Source organism: Branchiostoma lanceolatum, chromosome 4, assembly GCF_035083965.1.
Source record: "Branchiostoma lanceolatum isolate klBraLanc5 chromosome 4, klBraLanc5.hap2, whole genome shotgun sequence".
Lineage (NCBI taxonomy): Eukaryota > Metazoa > Chordata > Leptocardii > Amphioxiformes > Branchiostomatidae > Branchiostoma > Branchiostoma lanceolatum.
The window spans coordinates 26744391-26762143 of NC_089725.1; the positions used below are offsets into that span (position 1 = coordinate 26744391).

At 39.8% G+C, this 17753-nt stretch overlaps 1 protein-coding gene across 11 annotated transcripts in view; it reads left to right on the top strand.

The window, feature by feature from the left end:
- Nucleotides 1–284: 284 nt before the first annotated feature.
- The window catches only part of LOC136433741 (echinoderm microtubule-associated protein-like 1), a 44177-nt gene continuing 26708 nt past the window's right edge, over nt 285–17753 (top strand). For 7 of the 11 annotated variants that reach the window (XM_066426211.1, XM_066426214.1, XM_066426212.1 and 4 more), the window contains exons 1-3: nt 359–386; nt 9592–9639; nt 10280–10444. In XM_066426211.1, coding sequence (XP_066282308.1) covers nt 374–386; nt 9592–9639; nt 10280–10444 — 226 coding nt within the window. In that variant the 5' untranslated portion in view covers nt 359–373. Of the gene's footprint in view, nt 387–6340; nt 6423–8303; nt 8403–9591; nt 9640–10279; nt 10445–17753 lie in introns of those variants that run through there. The other 4 variants (XM_066426217.1, XM_066426213.1, XM_066426218.1 and 1 more) reach the window with 4 other exon arrangements.

The following is a 17753-nucleotide window of genomic DNA, read 5'->3' on the forward strand; positions in this document are numbered from 1 at the left end:
TGTATGCGATTAAATCAACATTACATGTTGTCTGTAAACATTTTCTTGTGACAGAATCAGTTTATTCAAACATTAGAATATGTCTATCTTGTTTGGATATGGGCAATATTGAGTCCGCATCATGACCCAGTTACGTTATGTCAGCATTTACGGAGACGTCCATTTTTAAAACTCCCGCCTGTCAGTTGACAGTTGTTTAAAGGCGTCGACCTACTTAGTATGAACACACACGTTCGGTGAGGTATAAGTATATAGAGTACTCTATACAAAGTTAATGGTTGATGGTAGAACCCCACTTTCTCACCTGTCCGTGACCTCAAGTACACCCACAGGCGAACCCGCCGACCGGCATGCATTGCAAGCAGCTGGCAAGATGGAGGGATTCGGTAAGTGGCTGTCAAACATCTCCTCTCGTTTTCGCCTTTTTTGTCGGCCCTATCTATGCTGTGTGTGGTTTGATGGGTTAGGTTAGTCCAGATAAGGTCTGTTGTAGAGTGGATGTCGTTTGTTTTGTTTGGAGGGCCTGTGTTTGGTCACAGGGGGTGTGGGTACTGTAGGTGCCGAGCGGTAGTGTACAAACGTCAAACCCATGTCCCCAAACATAGACCGGTACAGATCGGTACTGCACGGCACGGGGAACTGTTCAGACGACACGAACCGCTGCAGATTGTCGTTACACAGGAGCCGTTTGTGTGATACTTGTACAGCTGCTACTGCTAGTCTGTATGTAGCTCCCGCGAGCGCCCAAACTAAAGGCCTTATTCTGGCGCGATTTCATTATCACGGAACATGCCAGAGGCTTTCTGTCCATCCACATAACGGTGTCCTGGGAGGGTCGGTTCTGATTTAGTTTCCGTGGATCCCTGCATGGTGGGCTGGGAGTGTTTGTCCAGTTCTGGCAGCTGGGGGTAGTTAGTGTCTAAAAGCCGTGAAGAGATCACCAAAAATGGCAGTGGAACCAAGGACATTATCCTTGGTAGAACAGAGAGGCTCCTCCCTCGCGTTTTCACTGGCGGAGTTGGCATCACGAATTTCAGTAGGAGGAGAGGGGATCGGGTTAGAAACAACATATTACATCTGTTGTATCAACTCACTGGAGTAACGCAATGCCACCTCCATTCAGTAGGATCGAAGCTGCTCAATGTTGTGGCATAAATAGCACCTTATTAGACATTAGGCGGTAATCTATGTTATTCTAGCAAACACCATTACCAACATTATGAATTTGCAGATGTTGAATAATGATATGATTACCTACAAACCAATTCAGTGATGGGAATGGGCTTCAATGAGTTCTGCGTTCAATACTAATGGCTTTGCTGGGAAAATGTGTTTTCACACTTCTGTATAATACAGTTGCTCCTTTATTGTGCTCTTGAACAATGCTTATTGCAGTTGTCATAAATAACATGTGACAAGATGTAAATGGCAGAGGGGCAATCAGCACAAGCCAGGGTGATCCATAGGGACAATAAATCTCCCCCAAATTCAAGGACAGCAGTGAGCCGGTGGTTTTATGTTTCTTTCTGCAAGACCACAAAGCCTTTGAAGTTCTGGCTGATTGGCTTTTGTTGGGGAGATGACTGCTGTACTGTTACAAGATGGACCTTGCATACAAACTTGTTACATGACTGCAAACAAATCTTACAAAGTGTGTTTGCTGTCAACTGCCACTAGAACCTAGTAGTACAATGTACTTATTCAGCGCCAACATGGGTATGAATTATACAACAAGTTAACTCCATCCCCTTCACAATAACTTGAATAAGGGTTTTGGCACTTTTGTTCTTTCCAGCCAGGGATGTGAAGTTTCTTTTCTTTCGTTAGATCCCTGATCATATTTGTGATTGTGAGACTAAGTCTAGACAAGTATAACCTTCTTGGTCTAGAAAAGACAAATATGGTGACAGTGTAAACATGAATAATCTAATTTCAGTCCCTGGATCTGAAGCCCTTCCTTCAGGTGAGCAAGAAGTTATGGGAGGGACGGTTAATTGACTTTGAAGAGGAATTCCGCCACGCCCCCTTTGCAAACACTGCATTTCAGAAGTCTAGAACCAAACAAGCTGTGTGTAACAGAGCATAGCAAAGAAGTGTTTCACAGAAAAAGTAACTCTATACAGTAGCGTTACATATCCTAGAATAAATCGTGACTGCTCTCCTTTGGTATTCCTGTGTTTGTGTCAAACTGTCCCACAACAAAGTGCCAAGAGACAATGCAAACATTGTCAAGTGGCAGAACTAACACATTATCACCAAATTGACTGGCTTGGGAAAGTTAATCAGTAAATACTTCAAGTCTTTAGCATGGGTAGACCCAAAGCAAGTAGCAAGAATAAATAGACCAACAGGCCATCGTGTCAGATTACTTCCTGAATAATAAGTAGTTACTTCCTTTCCTTCTTCATATTCTCCTTTCTTGCCTAGAGGCAGACAAGGAGGGTTTCGATGCTTTCCTATAATTGTTTTTTTAACTGATAATTTTCCACCTTATTTTTGGCTAGTTTCTGAACTTTCGGTGGTCATTTCAATCTTGCACTATGGCAAATCAGGCATTTGTTTGAATAGGAAAAGCATCTGTTATAGTGGGAGGAAGTTATTCTGGCTATGGTCTTTAAGTGTTTCCTACACATGGGGTTTACTGTTCCTTTCACCCGGGACATTGGAGGAATGCCAGGCCCAGACAAGTTAATCCACTGGGGCAAATCACCTGTGAACCTGAAAAATTGCTGTAACATTATCCTTGCTCTAGGCATTACAGGTATGGTCATACCAAAGACTTTATAAAAATGGTACATACTTATGAAACAGTATGGAAGTTAAACACACTCCACTGCCAGTGGACTAGCCCCCTGCTGCAGTGATTGCACCACAGTGTGGCCCCAGGGCTATGAAACGGAGATGGGCACCGCCCTATACATCAATTATGGTGTGGGAGGATTTTAACTTTAACTAACTTTTGGAACTCAAATCAGTTGACTACTGTACTGTACAGTCAAACCTGTACAAGTGTCCACCTCTAGATAAGGACCACCTGGTTGATCATGATGTAATCACTTTTTGTTGGTCCCTTATAGTTATAGTTTCCCCATTGAAACAAGCATTCAAAAATCTGTCTTTAGTGACTGCCTGTCCACATACTGTGACATAGACACGATTTTATCCGTTCCCCAAGTGAAGTGGTTTTCTTCGGCAGTTTTGACTGTAATCTTACTATACTGAGATTGATGGAAACTATGATGCAGGGTGCAGATAACATGAACAATCCACAATACCGCTGTATGCATGTTGTACCTGAACCTGTGTTGTCAGTTGTCACACTAAGCTCTTCACTGCCATGACAGAAGTACAGTTCCCAGGGGAGGTATATTCCACGTTCCAGTGATTGGATATGTCAATAATTAATTCTTTCCCTGATTGTATTTTATGTCAGTTGACCTATCATCCCTTTTGTGGCAATGGCATGTAGGCTTCAAAAGCTATGGATGAGACTAGAATCGTTGAAGAAATGAGGATGTTGGAAAACAATGTTGTTAATTAAGTAAGATATGATGACTTTCATATAACCCTTGAAAAATGGCAGGCTTGCTGAAAGTATTGAGTTATTGTGGAATCTGTTGCTCTTTTGAGAAGATTTATGTATTTAATAATTAGGAAAGAGAGAAGTAACATTATGGAGCTTCTTGGTGCAAGGAGGAACAACAAAGTTGATCATTTATTAGGTAGGACAGTAACCTGTGTGGGACTAACTACATATTGAAACAGCTCTTTGGTGATTTATTTTCTCCTTATCTCATTCTTATCTTATCCATGTACATGTAGGTTCAAACTGGTCACATTGGTACAGTTCAGAGCTCCAGCAGTTTACATGCGATGTTTAGAAGCGCTATCCTATATACTACAAATTGAACTGTGACCTGTATTTTGTATAACTAGTGGAACCTACAATTGTTACTGTCAGAACAATTCAGGATATCCAGTGGGATATCCTGCCAGTCTGCATATTTTGAATAAAGTTATAAGCGTAGTATATATGCTGATGATGATACATGTGTACTTGTTTGTTTGTTTTAATTAGACCTCCATTTGTATCACATTAAGAACCGCTATTCTATCTTGAGTCTTTGGGCGCACTGTGATATTTTTCTTTATTATTTTATACCAGCCAATGGTATTATTTCATACAGTACATGCATTTTCACAAATGGGCAATGTCTGGCCATGATTATATGGGAAATCCTCTCCAGCTGCAGATCATGGGAGAATGACATATCAGTTGTGCATTGGAGCCCAACATGTCATTTTCCATTACATAGAATTGTCCTGACTCACGTATCTTCGAAGCAACAAATATAGCCCATAGCATGATATAAAAGGTTAAAGCAGTCCAGGCGTATGACTGATATATAATGTTACACGTTGTCCACAGTCCACGCAGGGGTATTTTGTTGTATCAAGCATATCCTGGATCAATGGGAATGCAATTACATGGGGGTGATTTGATAAATTGTGTTTGAGAAAAAAGGAAATTAGATCGGAAACTAAGCTGATTATCCCATTGTATGAGCTTGTTAGAATGCACTGTGTGATTGTGATTTTCTTGGGCTGTCAGGAAATTTGATAAGTGGAGCACTTGAAGGTGGAATAATTTCCTCTTGAGCTTTCCTCGGAGGCTCTATCTTTTTTATGTTATATCCAGATGTGCAAACAGTGGTATTTGTAGGTGTCTTGAACTGTCAGTCACCCGGTGATTTATGATATGCCCATGTTTTAAATTACTGAACTTTGACCTGATTGTTGTCTGAAGTCTGTATAGCTATTGCCAAAGGTTATTCACCTGGCACTTGACTTGCCTGGGGGTAGAGTTCGGTTTTCAGGCCACATGTAATCTGCCTTCTTTGCTGAGCATTTACAGCTAGATATTTTAAGATAAAATATATGCACTCAATGGTGTAAGGCAATGTCTTTCCCCTTCTTCAAAAATCAATTCAACTGCAGTAGGCCACCATATATTATATGATGTAATCGTCCAAACCTCTGCACCCACCCTTGCATGTTATGAACCTTACACACTTATTGAGACCAGTAGGTGACCTAGTGTCCTTGGCCAAATTCTTGGGGACATTATAGGCCCATGCCGTAATTCTCTCTTGCCACTCAGTGACCAATAACCCAAAATATTTTTCCTGAGTTCTCACCCCCTCCCTGATAACTATGAATGTGGAAAATGGGTACTGTTACCCGTGAGATATTCAGGGTTTTTGCAGTGACCTCTCTTCGCAAACTCATCACACTGGAAACACACATGCTCCATCTTGCATCGTCTTACTGCCGTCCAAAACATATAACCCCTTTCCCTCCTACTGCAAAATTAATTTTTGTGAATTAAAAAATCAACAGTAGCTTTATATAAATGTCTCCCTGGTTGAACTGGCTGGAGCTCCCACTGTGTCAGTCTGGTTTGTGTTTCACTCCAGGGCAGATAGCTGACCTCCATGTGATGACTGTAAAAGGTCAGGAAGGGGTATACACTTCCCACAGTGTTGACTTACCCTAGATAGCAGAGGTGTAACTTTATACTAGGAGGAAGATCGAGGCAATCAACTTCGGTCAAGATTTAATACTGTAGATGCATTTACGTTCGCTTGGTTTTTAATTCGCGCTGAGGCGAAAATAGAGTGTTTGTGGTAGTTTTAAGTTTGCGGCAGTCCTATAGTATGGTCACTGCTACAGTATTGGACAATTCGCGATGAAACGGTCGCCGCAAAAAAAAAGTGAACATAAAACCACCGCGAACATTGTTATACTTTATTCTAAGGAGTAAGAGTTATAATCACTTCTTCTCACAAGAAAATTTTCATGTGTGTCAATGAGAAAACATGTTTTCCTCATTAATCATCGTCATTTTTATGACCAGGAAAGGATTAGGGTCAATCAAGTGCTGTAGAGGTGGGCTACCTGAAGTTGCATTCAGCAGACCAATTAAGATTAGTTTATCCATAAGGTCAGTGTGTGCTCCAAACAACAACATTACCTTTACATCTCTGTATATTCATGAGTTTTTTTTCACTCTCACTATTCAACCATGCATGTCTTTGTTGTTTATTGATAGTAATACAATATTCCTGTGACCAGGAAAACTCCAAACATCCGGGTAGATTTCCTGATTGGCAATTGAGAATTTGTTCTGTATGCAATTTGTCTCTGAGTCTGAGGTTCTGGCACTGCCACAGTTTGACCTGTAGAGAACAACAACTCTGTCCCAGGCTGTTGCATATTTACTACTCAACAGTCAGTGTGCCAACCACTGGCTTTCTAGGTACGATCATAGTAGTGTTCAATCGACAGTTACATGATGGAGACTCAACATACTGCAATGTCTTTCCTCCTGCACAAAAGATTGAAGAAGCTTGGTTTGAAAGGTAAGTCTGAAGCCTTGATGTAGACCAAACCAGGTGGTTGAGCAGGTTATAGCCCAGCTTGAAGTACTAGTACTACCGGAGATAAAGATGTGAATGAGGTGATTCAAAAGCAGCAATAGAGCTGTATTGTATATGGTGAGCCACTCACTAGAAAATAGGTAGTGTGAAAGGACATGGGTGGTTAGGCAAGTAGAAAGTAGGGATTAGACAGGTGAGTTGTGGATTTAGGCGCCACAGTAATCTAGATCAGCTCTCCAGACAGTTTATCCTAATGCTGTATACAAGAAAAATATCTTGAGCCATAAGAAGGCTATCTCCAGTTTAAGTGTTGTTTGTGGTAGATCTACAATCTAATTATGTAGCCACTCTTGCTGCCTATTTTCATCCCTGGATAAACTGCTCATCTCTACTATATTGAACATGCATAATGTCAGATTTTTCTCCGAGGTAGCTGTGTTTATTTCACATGGAAGTCTTGCGGGGGCATTGTTGCAAAGTAAATATATACGCATACTGTTGACATTATTTCCTGCTCTGCTGTTTCTGTTTGGCTTTCCGGAAAAGATGGGCTAGACTAGGCAGGGTGGGATGTTTCCTTTAGTAATCTTGATTGCAAATTTATATCAAATATCATTATATTGTTATGCCACTGAAAAATATAATGTGCGCTCATCTATTTACATGTAAAGTTGCAATACAATCATGACTTTCAAATTGGTAGTCACTTAAGTTAATATGCAATAGGGCCTTGGCATTCAGGAAGTACCATACTCCATAGGCACACTGTAACTCCTCTGTGAGTCAGTCTCACATGGCATAGAGTATTGATCAGTCCCTGTAGCTTTTCAAAACAGATTTCAAATAACATCAACCAGCAACTTGCTAACATTGATAAACATTTTCGAGTCAGGTTGTTGAAAGTTGCCCATGTTCAGCCTCCCTGTGGTTTAGTAATAAAGTGTTATTTATTGTCTTGCCTGTGTTAATAACTGTTGTAGTATACAGTCTTTTCACTGTAGGTCTGTATCGTGGGGAGGGGGTAATCTCCAAGCAGAGGTAGAAATGCAAAATCGTAATGTTTCTCAAGCTCCCAGTTCCATCGAGCAACTGGCCTTTCTACCCACTACTTCAAGGACCTGGGAGCTTGAGAAACGGTACAATATTGCCCTTCTACATCTGCTTGAAGGGAGGGGACCAGTTTAGACAGGCATGCTGCTAGGAGTGTGATTTTAGTATGGCTATGTCTTGTCAGTCTTGATCTACATGTATCAAGGACATACTTGTGGGCTGGCATGAGCCGTTGTTTGGTTACCATGGTGAGAGAAAGCTGATCTTTGATGTTGCTGATGATATTAGAGCATTTGAACAGGAATGTAATTTACAGGGAGCGCAATCAGGATTGTGATCAGCCAAAGACCCAAATTATATATCGACCAGTTTGTACTAAGTCTAGTATTTATTTTTTGGGGGTAATGCTGCATCTTTTAAAGGTAGTGTGTTCTCATTAAATTCTTAAGAACAGATGTTATGGACAGAGTCGACGTATCTTTATGTTTACTGTAGTTATTTTCTGAAATGAACGCAAAGATTGAATAGACACATGCATACATGCATAACTCACATGAGTTATTCTTGCAGGATGTAAACATGCAGTGTAAACTGTAATGTTTAGTTGTGACAGACCAGCTTGATAAGAAAATGATTCCAAATGACCATATCTGTGTGCCCAAATGTACATTATCTGAAAGCAGAATGCTTCTTAATTTCTGCAACATAGCCTGCCTTGCCCTGCCAGAGAAATGATTGCCCTATACTTGAGTGATTCTTTTATATAGTAAACTGTAAACCTGATTTCGTGGCCACACACATGAGCAGAATGCATAAGTGGGCTGTGCTTCTTTGTTGTGGTCCTAACTGACAGCAAGCCCACCGAGATGGAGCCAGCTACCGCCACAGATGAATCGTCCTCCCTACACCTGTGTAATTATCTTCCCAAATTTTAGATTGTGTTTGTTTGCATGTGTATTGATTAGTCTAGAGCAAATAATGACTATGTGCATGCATGAGATAGGTGCAAATATTTATAAAGCTGTTCCTCTGCCTTGTATCTTGCACATGTATGCATTTGGATGATATAGGTACATCTAAACGTTGATAGAAAAGCCTTCATTGGTCACTACAAGCTTTACTTTAGGGTGGATTTTTTTTACTAAGGCTTAATTGGGAAAGACGAAGTAAGGATTTTTAGAAAAGGAAAGCACTCATTTTTCACTGCTCACAATTATTTCATCACTATTCGTTCTTCGCATTCTCAAGTGGTGTTTATAGCATGTTGTAGACTCCATTCTGTGGTGTGCAAGTGAAAAGGGAAAGCCAACAATAACTATGGAGGATGGTACCCATGCTAGTTCATTCCACTACCTGCTTAGTGCTTTGTCAGGGGTGCTATTTTCTCTCTCTCCATACTGCTGACAGCTTTCCTTGTTAGGCTGTACTGAATTCAGCAGAGCTTTCCCATGTGTAAATCCCTGCTGAAAGGGATGGACTTCTTTGTGCTGGTCTAAGCGGGGGCACAGGAAATGTCAAGTAACATCATTCATGGATGGACAGATATTCATGAGTGAGTTCAGAAAAAAACATGGGAGGGTCGGATGGGGGTGGGGGGTATCATTGTAGGTGGGTGGCAGCGCTAATCTTTGGTGACTAATTAAGCTCTAATTGATATTTGTGTCAGCATCACCTACTATTATTCAGGAGTGCAATTTATAGGAGACACGTCTAATTGTCTGCTGCTTCCATGAGTGCAATGTCTGCAATGACAAAGCATTGCAAAAACATTACGCATCTTCAAAGTGTGAACCAACTTAAAACTTGTGAAAAATGGGAAAAAAAGCATCTGAGAGCATGTCTTTAAAGCCTATGCATATATTTTGATTTGTCCAGAGTATTAGAATATACAGTCTATGTCAGATAGTTATCTGATAATGATCTGTTATCAATATCAGTATTTATGGCACAGCACACCTCTTTTTACCTGTAATCACTTCTACTTTGCACAGCTAGGATTCTACAGCTCAGTTTCCATTTCCCTTTTATTCCTGGTGCCCACCATATGTTTCCTCCTGGCATGGCTAATGATATGAGTAATTCCATTTCCTTTCCATGGAAGCTCAAGATGGAGACAAGCAGCCAGCCGGACCGCCCGGTGGACCCACAAGTAAACCGTTTTGCTTGAAGGGTGTTTGCTCGTAATATTGCTGGCTCTGTGGAGTTATCTTCTGTCTATGGAAATGGACTTTACGGTTACTGTAATACTATAATGCTGTTATCAGGCTAAATCAGGTACTGTAGTGGTCAAAATGGAGATGTAAAACTGACACTCAAATGCCGCAGGCAATACTAACTGGGTGGTGAATAATATTATCACTGACTAATAATGTTACCACCTCATCCTCACTTAACAGAACATAACATAGGGAATAGATATTGATATGGTGGTTTCTTTAACTGCAACCTGGATAAAGGCTTTGCAATTTCGTCCTTATTTTGTGTTGTCTTACTCCTTCTAAAGAAATGAAAGGGAGGTAAAAAGGAAGACCCTAGTTTAAGTGATGGGTTCCTTAGAGTCCCTTACTACTGGCAGGGTTTCTGGTGATTTTTATTTTAAGGTGTGTGCACTTAATGATATGGAAGGAAGGAGTAGGCTTTCGCACACTCTTGGATAGGGTAATGGTACCAATCTACAACATACAAGTTGCATAAGGTTTGTCATATTGTGTGATACGTTGACTATCTATTAACATTTTACTACATACGTAAACGTCTATCTCACTGCCAGTTTCTTTCCCCTATTCCAGATGACAGCCTTTCCCAGGACAGTATAGACCTGACGGACAGAGTGGCCACCCTGGAACAGAGGGTTCAGATGCAGGAAGATGAGATCCAGCTCCTCAAGTCTGCGCTAGCTGATGTCCTCAGGAGGCTGGGCCAATATGAAGAAAAAGACAGGAAAACAAACAAACGTAAGTCACTAGAGTCTTTTTTTTTAGTTTAATGATTGAGTTCATCACTATATGTTGAATGCCTAGTCAGAATTGCCCTGAGGAAGGGGACAGACGGGCACTGAAACGTTGGTGTGAATAAAACACTTGGTTGTCACTTGTGTACAAAGAGTTTTATTCAGTTACTTACCAACCAGATGAACTTATTCATGGATCAATAGATGTTCTCTGATCTCACTTGGATCACATTGGACAGAACAAGGCAGTTGTGGGGTACTTACTAATTCCACCATGGAAAGTGGCATAAATGATAAATGAAGATCCATCATAAAGTATTTCAGCAGTTTTCTATGACGGATTCTCATGCAATTTATCCATTGACCTGTTAGATAAATGTGATGATATTCAACTGTTCAATTCATAATTTGAACCAAACATGTTTTTACCAGTGTTAGTTTGGACATACAAGATACCTTTCATTGTACAAATTGTTTCTTGGTTTGACCAATCCCAACTCTGGCTGGTCCAGAAGGGAGTCCATTAATGTCTGTACTGCTGACAGCTCGCCAGGCTTTCCTGGTGATTGGGGTAATTTCCTGATTATCGGCAATGCAGGCAGATCAATAGCAATTACAGCACAGTCTGGAGCCCGGAGCTGGTGGGATTGTCTCACTCTCAGCTACTGGGTGTAAGAATGGCTATGGTGACAATGGACCTAAAAACATAGATAAGTAGGCTGTTGAAATCTTGGCTGTTGTGTGCTGACATGTTTATAAACAAACAGGAAGAGCAAAAAGTGCTGTAAATAATATATTGTCTCAGCAATATCTGCTGCTTAATCCCCCAGACAATGCAAGGATCTGGCTCATTGTTTAGTGTTTTATGCCTATTTTTTCAACATTTAGTACTCCTTTCTTGGCAAATTGATGAAATTACAATGCAAGAAAGGACCTGGAGTACTAAGTGTTGCAAAAACAAGAGAATGAGCAAGGTCCTCACATTTGCTTGGAGATGATCTGTTGCTGACTGATGAACAGATTGTGTCTGTCAGATAATCTGTGTAACACCCAGGCCAAGGTAACTCATCCATGGGATTTGCAGATTGATCTTTAGTAGTTACCTTCGCCGAGAAGGTTATGCAGAGGGTAGCGTTTGTCTGTTTGTTTGTCTGTTTGTAGTGGCACAGGATAACTCGAGAATGCCTTGATGGATTGTCTTGATATTTGGTATGTTGGTAGGTTTTGATGAGACCTAAAAACGATGAGATTTTGGGCCCCCTAGCGGCTTCTTACGGTACTGCAGCAGAACTTCCTGTTTTGATATCTCGTGTTCTGGACATGCTATGGAACTTATTTTTGAGTGGTAGATAGATCTTTGGACAGAGAGTAAGTGGTGTGGGTTTGGGCCCCCTAGCGGCTTTTTTGGAACTGCAGGAGCAGGTTTTGCGTCTGACTTTGAAAGGGAATAACTCAAGAAGGGCTTGATGGATGGTAATGATTTTTGGTAGGTAGATAGCTTGAGTGATGATGTACATGATTAGACACTTCTTATTCAAATCAGTATCTAATTTGCATAATTAATGAGGAAAGTTTATACATCCGCCAAATTCCATGATAGGACTCTGAAACATGTGACATATGTAACTGAGGAAGAGAAAAATATTAATTGATATGAACTATGCAAATGAAGACCTCATTTGCATAATTAATGAGAAATTACTATAACATGATGGCCTTGATGGATGGTCATGATTTTTGGTATGTGGATAGCTTTTGTGATGCTTAGTATGATTGGACGATAATTATGCAAATCAGATTCTAATTTGCATAATTAATGAGGCAACTTTAAAAATCCGCTTTGTTCCATGATATGACAATTCAAATTGTAACTGAGGAAGAGAGGACTGTTGATAGATAGAAAATATGCAAATGTGGGCCTTATTTGCATACTTAATGAGTAACCTCTATTATTCCACACTGGCAAAAGACGGCAATTTCACACATTTAATCCTTTTTTGTGGCATCGGGACGTTATGTGAATGTGAACATCGTTGAATCAAATTATGCTTATAAGGGCCTCATTTGCATAATTGATGATAGATTTGTTCAGCTCATACTTTGGACATATTATATTTTAAGACAATGAACTGGTATGATTTATGATTGATGAGAAACACTCCTAATACGTCAGTCATAAAGGTTAAAATCATTTGGCGAAGGTATGAGGTCGTGGAACTCTAGTTGCTACATCAGCCTGTCTTTTTGGCCGAGCTTCCACAGAAGAATTAAAACAAATCCAGAGTTGACAGCAATCTATGTCAGGTTTAAGCCGCTTTGTGAAATAGCACATACAACTTTTCAGCAAATTGTAAGCCTCAAAGTTTTGTGCTGATAGTGGACACCTTTTGCAAATGATTTGGTGCATTTTTATGGTATATTACTTTATGAATAGGAGACCTATCTTATCATGTTACTTCCTCTTAAGGATATGAAATATGTAGCTGCTAGTTTCTATCAGTAAGCCTGTTCCTAAGGGAAATAAAGGTAAAAAGGCAAAGATTTATGTTTCATGAAGCTGATGAAAAATTATTGCACATGTACATATATAAAAGCCTTGTGTGCCTTGTACATGTACGAAACATTAAGAATTAGCAAGTAAAATGACATGTTTAGGTCAAAATCAGGAAAAGGACAGTCCCTCCTTTTCTATACATTTAATAAGCATTTGACTAGGCTTAGTGACCTTAAATGTCTCTCAGTTTCTGCTGGAAGGAAGTGAAGTTACTGTCAAGGACAAGCAAGGTCAGAGGCTTTGGGCCCAGTTTGAAGGACACTCATTAATTTTGAATCAAAGGTGTGATGTTCCCATTACTGGAATTACCACTTTGAAAGATGAAGCAGCGCAGATCCTCATGAAGACAAATCCGTCCAGGCTAAAACTATAAGTTATTCTGAGTCATGCAGACAGTCACTGCAAGTTGGTTGAGCATATCCTTCTGCACAAGGATAGATTAAAATGAGGAACGAGTAAAAACACTGATCTCATATTCAGGAAGAAGTAGTAATAGTAGTTAGTTGATAGTTTTTTAATATTCTTATGCTTTTGCGATTTATCTTGGTAATTTTTCCATCATTACAAAAACTGCTGCTTGTAGAAATCAAAATTTCATATCAGTTAAAATCCCAAATAATGCATTGAATATTCTGCTACATTAGGTATTACAACTGTGGCTCAACATTGACCATGTCCATGGTACTGAAATGCCTTCATTCAACATTTTGCTCTCATACAAAATATGTTTCAGAAAAATCACTATACCTAACAAGCAATGTTAATGAGTGTCTGTAGTGTCTGTCCCTCGTTACCTCAATGCCAGGGATCATTAGTAGATACAAAGACAGACAGACTTTGGCTGGAGCCATGATACCTAGTCTGGAAGGGAAAGGAGACAGTGAGTCTGATACGGAACTATCAGCGACTGATGGCTGGGAACCTCTCATCAATACAGAACAGGTCATTGGCTTTGCTGTGCAAATAAGGAAAGGCAAACAAGTCTCCTGGTCGGTATGATGAAAACAAGCCTGGCAGAATAGCCTCTCTACATAATCAAGTATAGCCCGGGGTAAGTTTTCCAAGCATCTCTGCGGCAGCCTTCCATGATGTTCTGCAAGTTCCCATATAGGTTTGGGTCTCCCAACATGTGAATATCCATTCTTTTGTATCCAGAGTATTAATCTACTGGCAGACTCTTCTGAATATGGTCTTCTAATTGGCTGATGTTTGGTGACAGTGGCATATTTGTGTCCTTCATACTGACTTTTTGTGGAGCAAATGTCAGCATGGTGGCGTTAAAAAGCTTTTTTGTTCAACATCCATTTCTTCATGTCCATAACAGTCTCTTAAGGTTATTTACTATCTTATGTACTAATTGTAATTTGGCTTCCCTCTTAAATTTAGCAAAATTGTGATGGCATACTAAGGCAGGACTCGAAATCCATTTTTGCAAATAGGTGCACTGGTGCACCCAACCAAGAGAATTAGTTGCACAGAAAGAAATTCTGGTGCACCACATAGAATAAAGTTGAATGTCAGCAAAACATGATTACAGTTTAATTCTCTTTTAATTATAATTAAGAAATCCAATCTGTAATTCTAACTTCCAAATTTCAAACAAGTAATGCACCAAATCAAGTGCAACAAAGGATTATATTGCTTTTTCTGATACTGTTTACTAGTGTACTATAATAGTACCTTTACCCTATAGCCTACAAAAATATCTAGGTGCACCAGTGCACCCACAGTCAAAAATTAGGTGCACAGCTCCAATTTTGGGTGCACAGGCACCCACTATTTCGAGCCCTGTAAGGTAACATTGAACATCTCAGCAGACACTCTTTTCTAAGAGATGGTAGTTGTCCAAGTTTCCACTGCTTATGCCTCCCCCTGCAGACATCAGTCTTTCAGAACAGAATTAGCGAGCAGGTATGACTCATAGAAAGGGCACAGTGCAGGGGTTCTAATTGTGTTTCCCTGGTTTATTGCAGGAAGTCTGTCTAGCTGTAGCATTGAGTGTGGCAGAGGGCCAGGGACAGTCTCAATGGAATGTAAAATAGGTTTCCTTTTACAAGGTTTCCGTGACAATGGTGCAATGACACAAAAGACTTTTCATAATTGACCTGATTCTTATTCAGCTTAGAAGTTAATTCGTCTTCCCCATTTCCACATCATATATTTGATGTTATTGATGACTTGAAGTTGATAGAAGGGTCTATGAGTCATAACTGTGGTAATGGATGGGAGTGCATATATATAGGTATTCCATCTACAAGTGCAGTAATCTTGTTTGCATTGGCTGAGCTGGCCGTCAAGTTCCCAGAGGTAATTGCATTAAATTGAAGGCGTGCCAGGGCTTGGATCTGGTAGGACCTTCTCACTCAGGGCTCGAAATTCATTTTTTGGGAAATTGTTGCACCTAACCTAAAAATTTGGGTGCACAGAAATAATCCTGGGTGCACAGAAATAATCTTGGGCGCACAACATAAAGTGGAATGGCAGCAAGACATCTTTACAAATTACCCTACTGCCTCTCTTAAGAACTTTGATCTGAAACTCTATAGCTAACTTCAAAATTTTAAACAAGTACACATGTAGTACATGTACAACAAAAGTTTTATTGTTTTTTTCTGATACCTAAATTTCGGGAAAATTCTGTCTAAAAGTGTAAAATAATACCTCTACCCTATAACTTTCAAAATTATCTAGGTGCACTGGTCAAAAATTAGGTGCACAAAGGTACACATGCAGCCCTGTCACTGCATGCCAGGTCAGCTACCACAGATTGCTAGTATTGGAACTCAACCAAGAGCAAATGGGTTTCTTGTACATGTTACACAGGGCTTTAAAGCACCTTGGGACTAAAACCAATCTGAAACCAGATCACAAGCATCTTGAACTGGTAGTAGACTGAACCAGAAGTAGACTGCACCAAGAGTCCATATCTAGTGCAACAATAGATGGAAAGCAGGGATATCAACAATAACAAGCTTATGTAGGACGCGTTCAAGTTGAGATGTTAATTGTAATTGATAACTATTTCAGCACCAAGGACAGAGAAACAAATATAAGCACTCATGTTTTACAGTCGGGGACCATTGTAGGACCTCTACTCCAATGTCTGTGTTATCTCCATAGAAATGTAAATTGTTTTACACCTGTTTGATGAAGCATCAATGCACACATGCACGGTTGATTAGGTGTGATAAAAGGACCGTTTCTTTGACCACTGCCTTGAAATCATGCCAAAGACAGCACACACGACTAATGAGTCAGAAACTTTAAATTCATTGAAGAACTGTTACCTAATCCATCACCTTTTATGACTGAATGTATATTTTTAAAGCTGACAACATGTTTTCATTTTATGATGCTCCATAGCACCAATTTTTACATAGAGCTGTTTGTGATTTATGTGAACAGCAGCATTGTAAATCTCATGCAAGTTCATTTTCAATAATCTGAAACTGAAACCTTGTAAAAAAAAAGCACAGTAGTACATCAGGAGAAAACCCAGGCTAGCTACATCTGATCTCTGGGGAGTGTGAGGCCCATCACACTGGACAGGCCATGTGCTGTAGGCAGTTAGCCTATGGGATAGTGGTGATTTATTGCTTATCCATCACATCTTTATTGCATGACTGCCATCTCTCGGGATCCATCAAAATCATTCAAATGTCCACTAGGTGACCTTGTGACACAACCTACATTTGCAACATCACTGCTCTTGGGTGAAGAGTGAAGTATATATTTTCTAATATGAAGAAAAAAATACATATTTTCATTCCTAAGATAAATGACCAGGAGTGCTTCACAATAAAGAATATTAAACAATAAGCTGTGTTGATTTTCCAGTTTACAATCATACAAAGAAAACACATGACATCATCCCAGTATTTGCTAGAGACACAGCTCTAGGACAAGAAAATGAATGACCATTTTGAGCTCTCCTGACAAATATTAGATCACATGTCCAATATGTGCTGCCTGTTACAACCAACAGGGGGCAGGTTAGCCAGCTGACGAGATGAATAGAAGGGATATTACATTTGTAAGGCTGTACAAACATTACAGCAGCCAAACGAATGGCCAGTGGGGAGTAATGCATCAAATCTTTCTGCTGTAGGCAGTTCTTCACATTGACAAATGTAGTGACTGGAGAAAGGAAATAGGAAATTTTAATGTAATTATATCCCATTGCAAAATCAACTACTGTAGATGTTCGCGGTGGTTTAGTGTTTGCGATTTTCACTGTCACCTCTTCAACGCAAACTTAAAACCACTGCAAATACTCCATTTTCTCCCTACCGCAAAATCAAATCTCCGCGAACTCAAATGCAGTTACAGTATCATATTCCAGTAAATGAATAGAGAGAAATGTGTATTCAAACAATGTAGAGTCGTATCGAATCAATGTAGAATCATAATCATATCGATATGTTACCTGTTAAATCTGCCATTTTACGAGGCAGGTAAAAGGCGAGGCATGTACGTGTGTGATGTGAATACCAAAATTGCTGCTGCTATTGATCTGTGTATCCTGTGGAACATTTTATCATAAAACTAGGCACACAGAAAGCACAGATTGTTGCATATCCAACTATCGCTTTCTTCAGAGACAGGAATTTTAAAACACAGCAATTGTAGAAAATATACAATTTTTGTGTGTAGTCCCTCTGTTGTATTGAACAGTGGGACTTTTGTTGTGAACAGACTGACTGTGTCACTGGATAATGTCCATGAAATGTCTGAAAAGGTGTTTGTATTTGTTCAGACA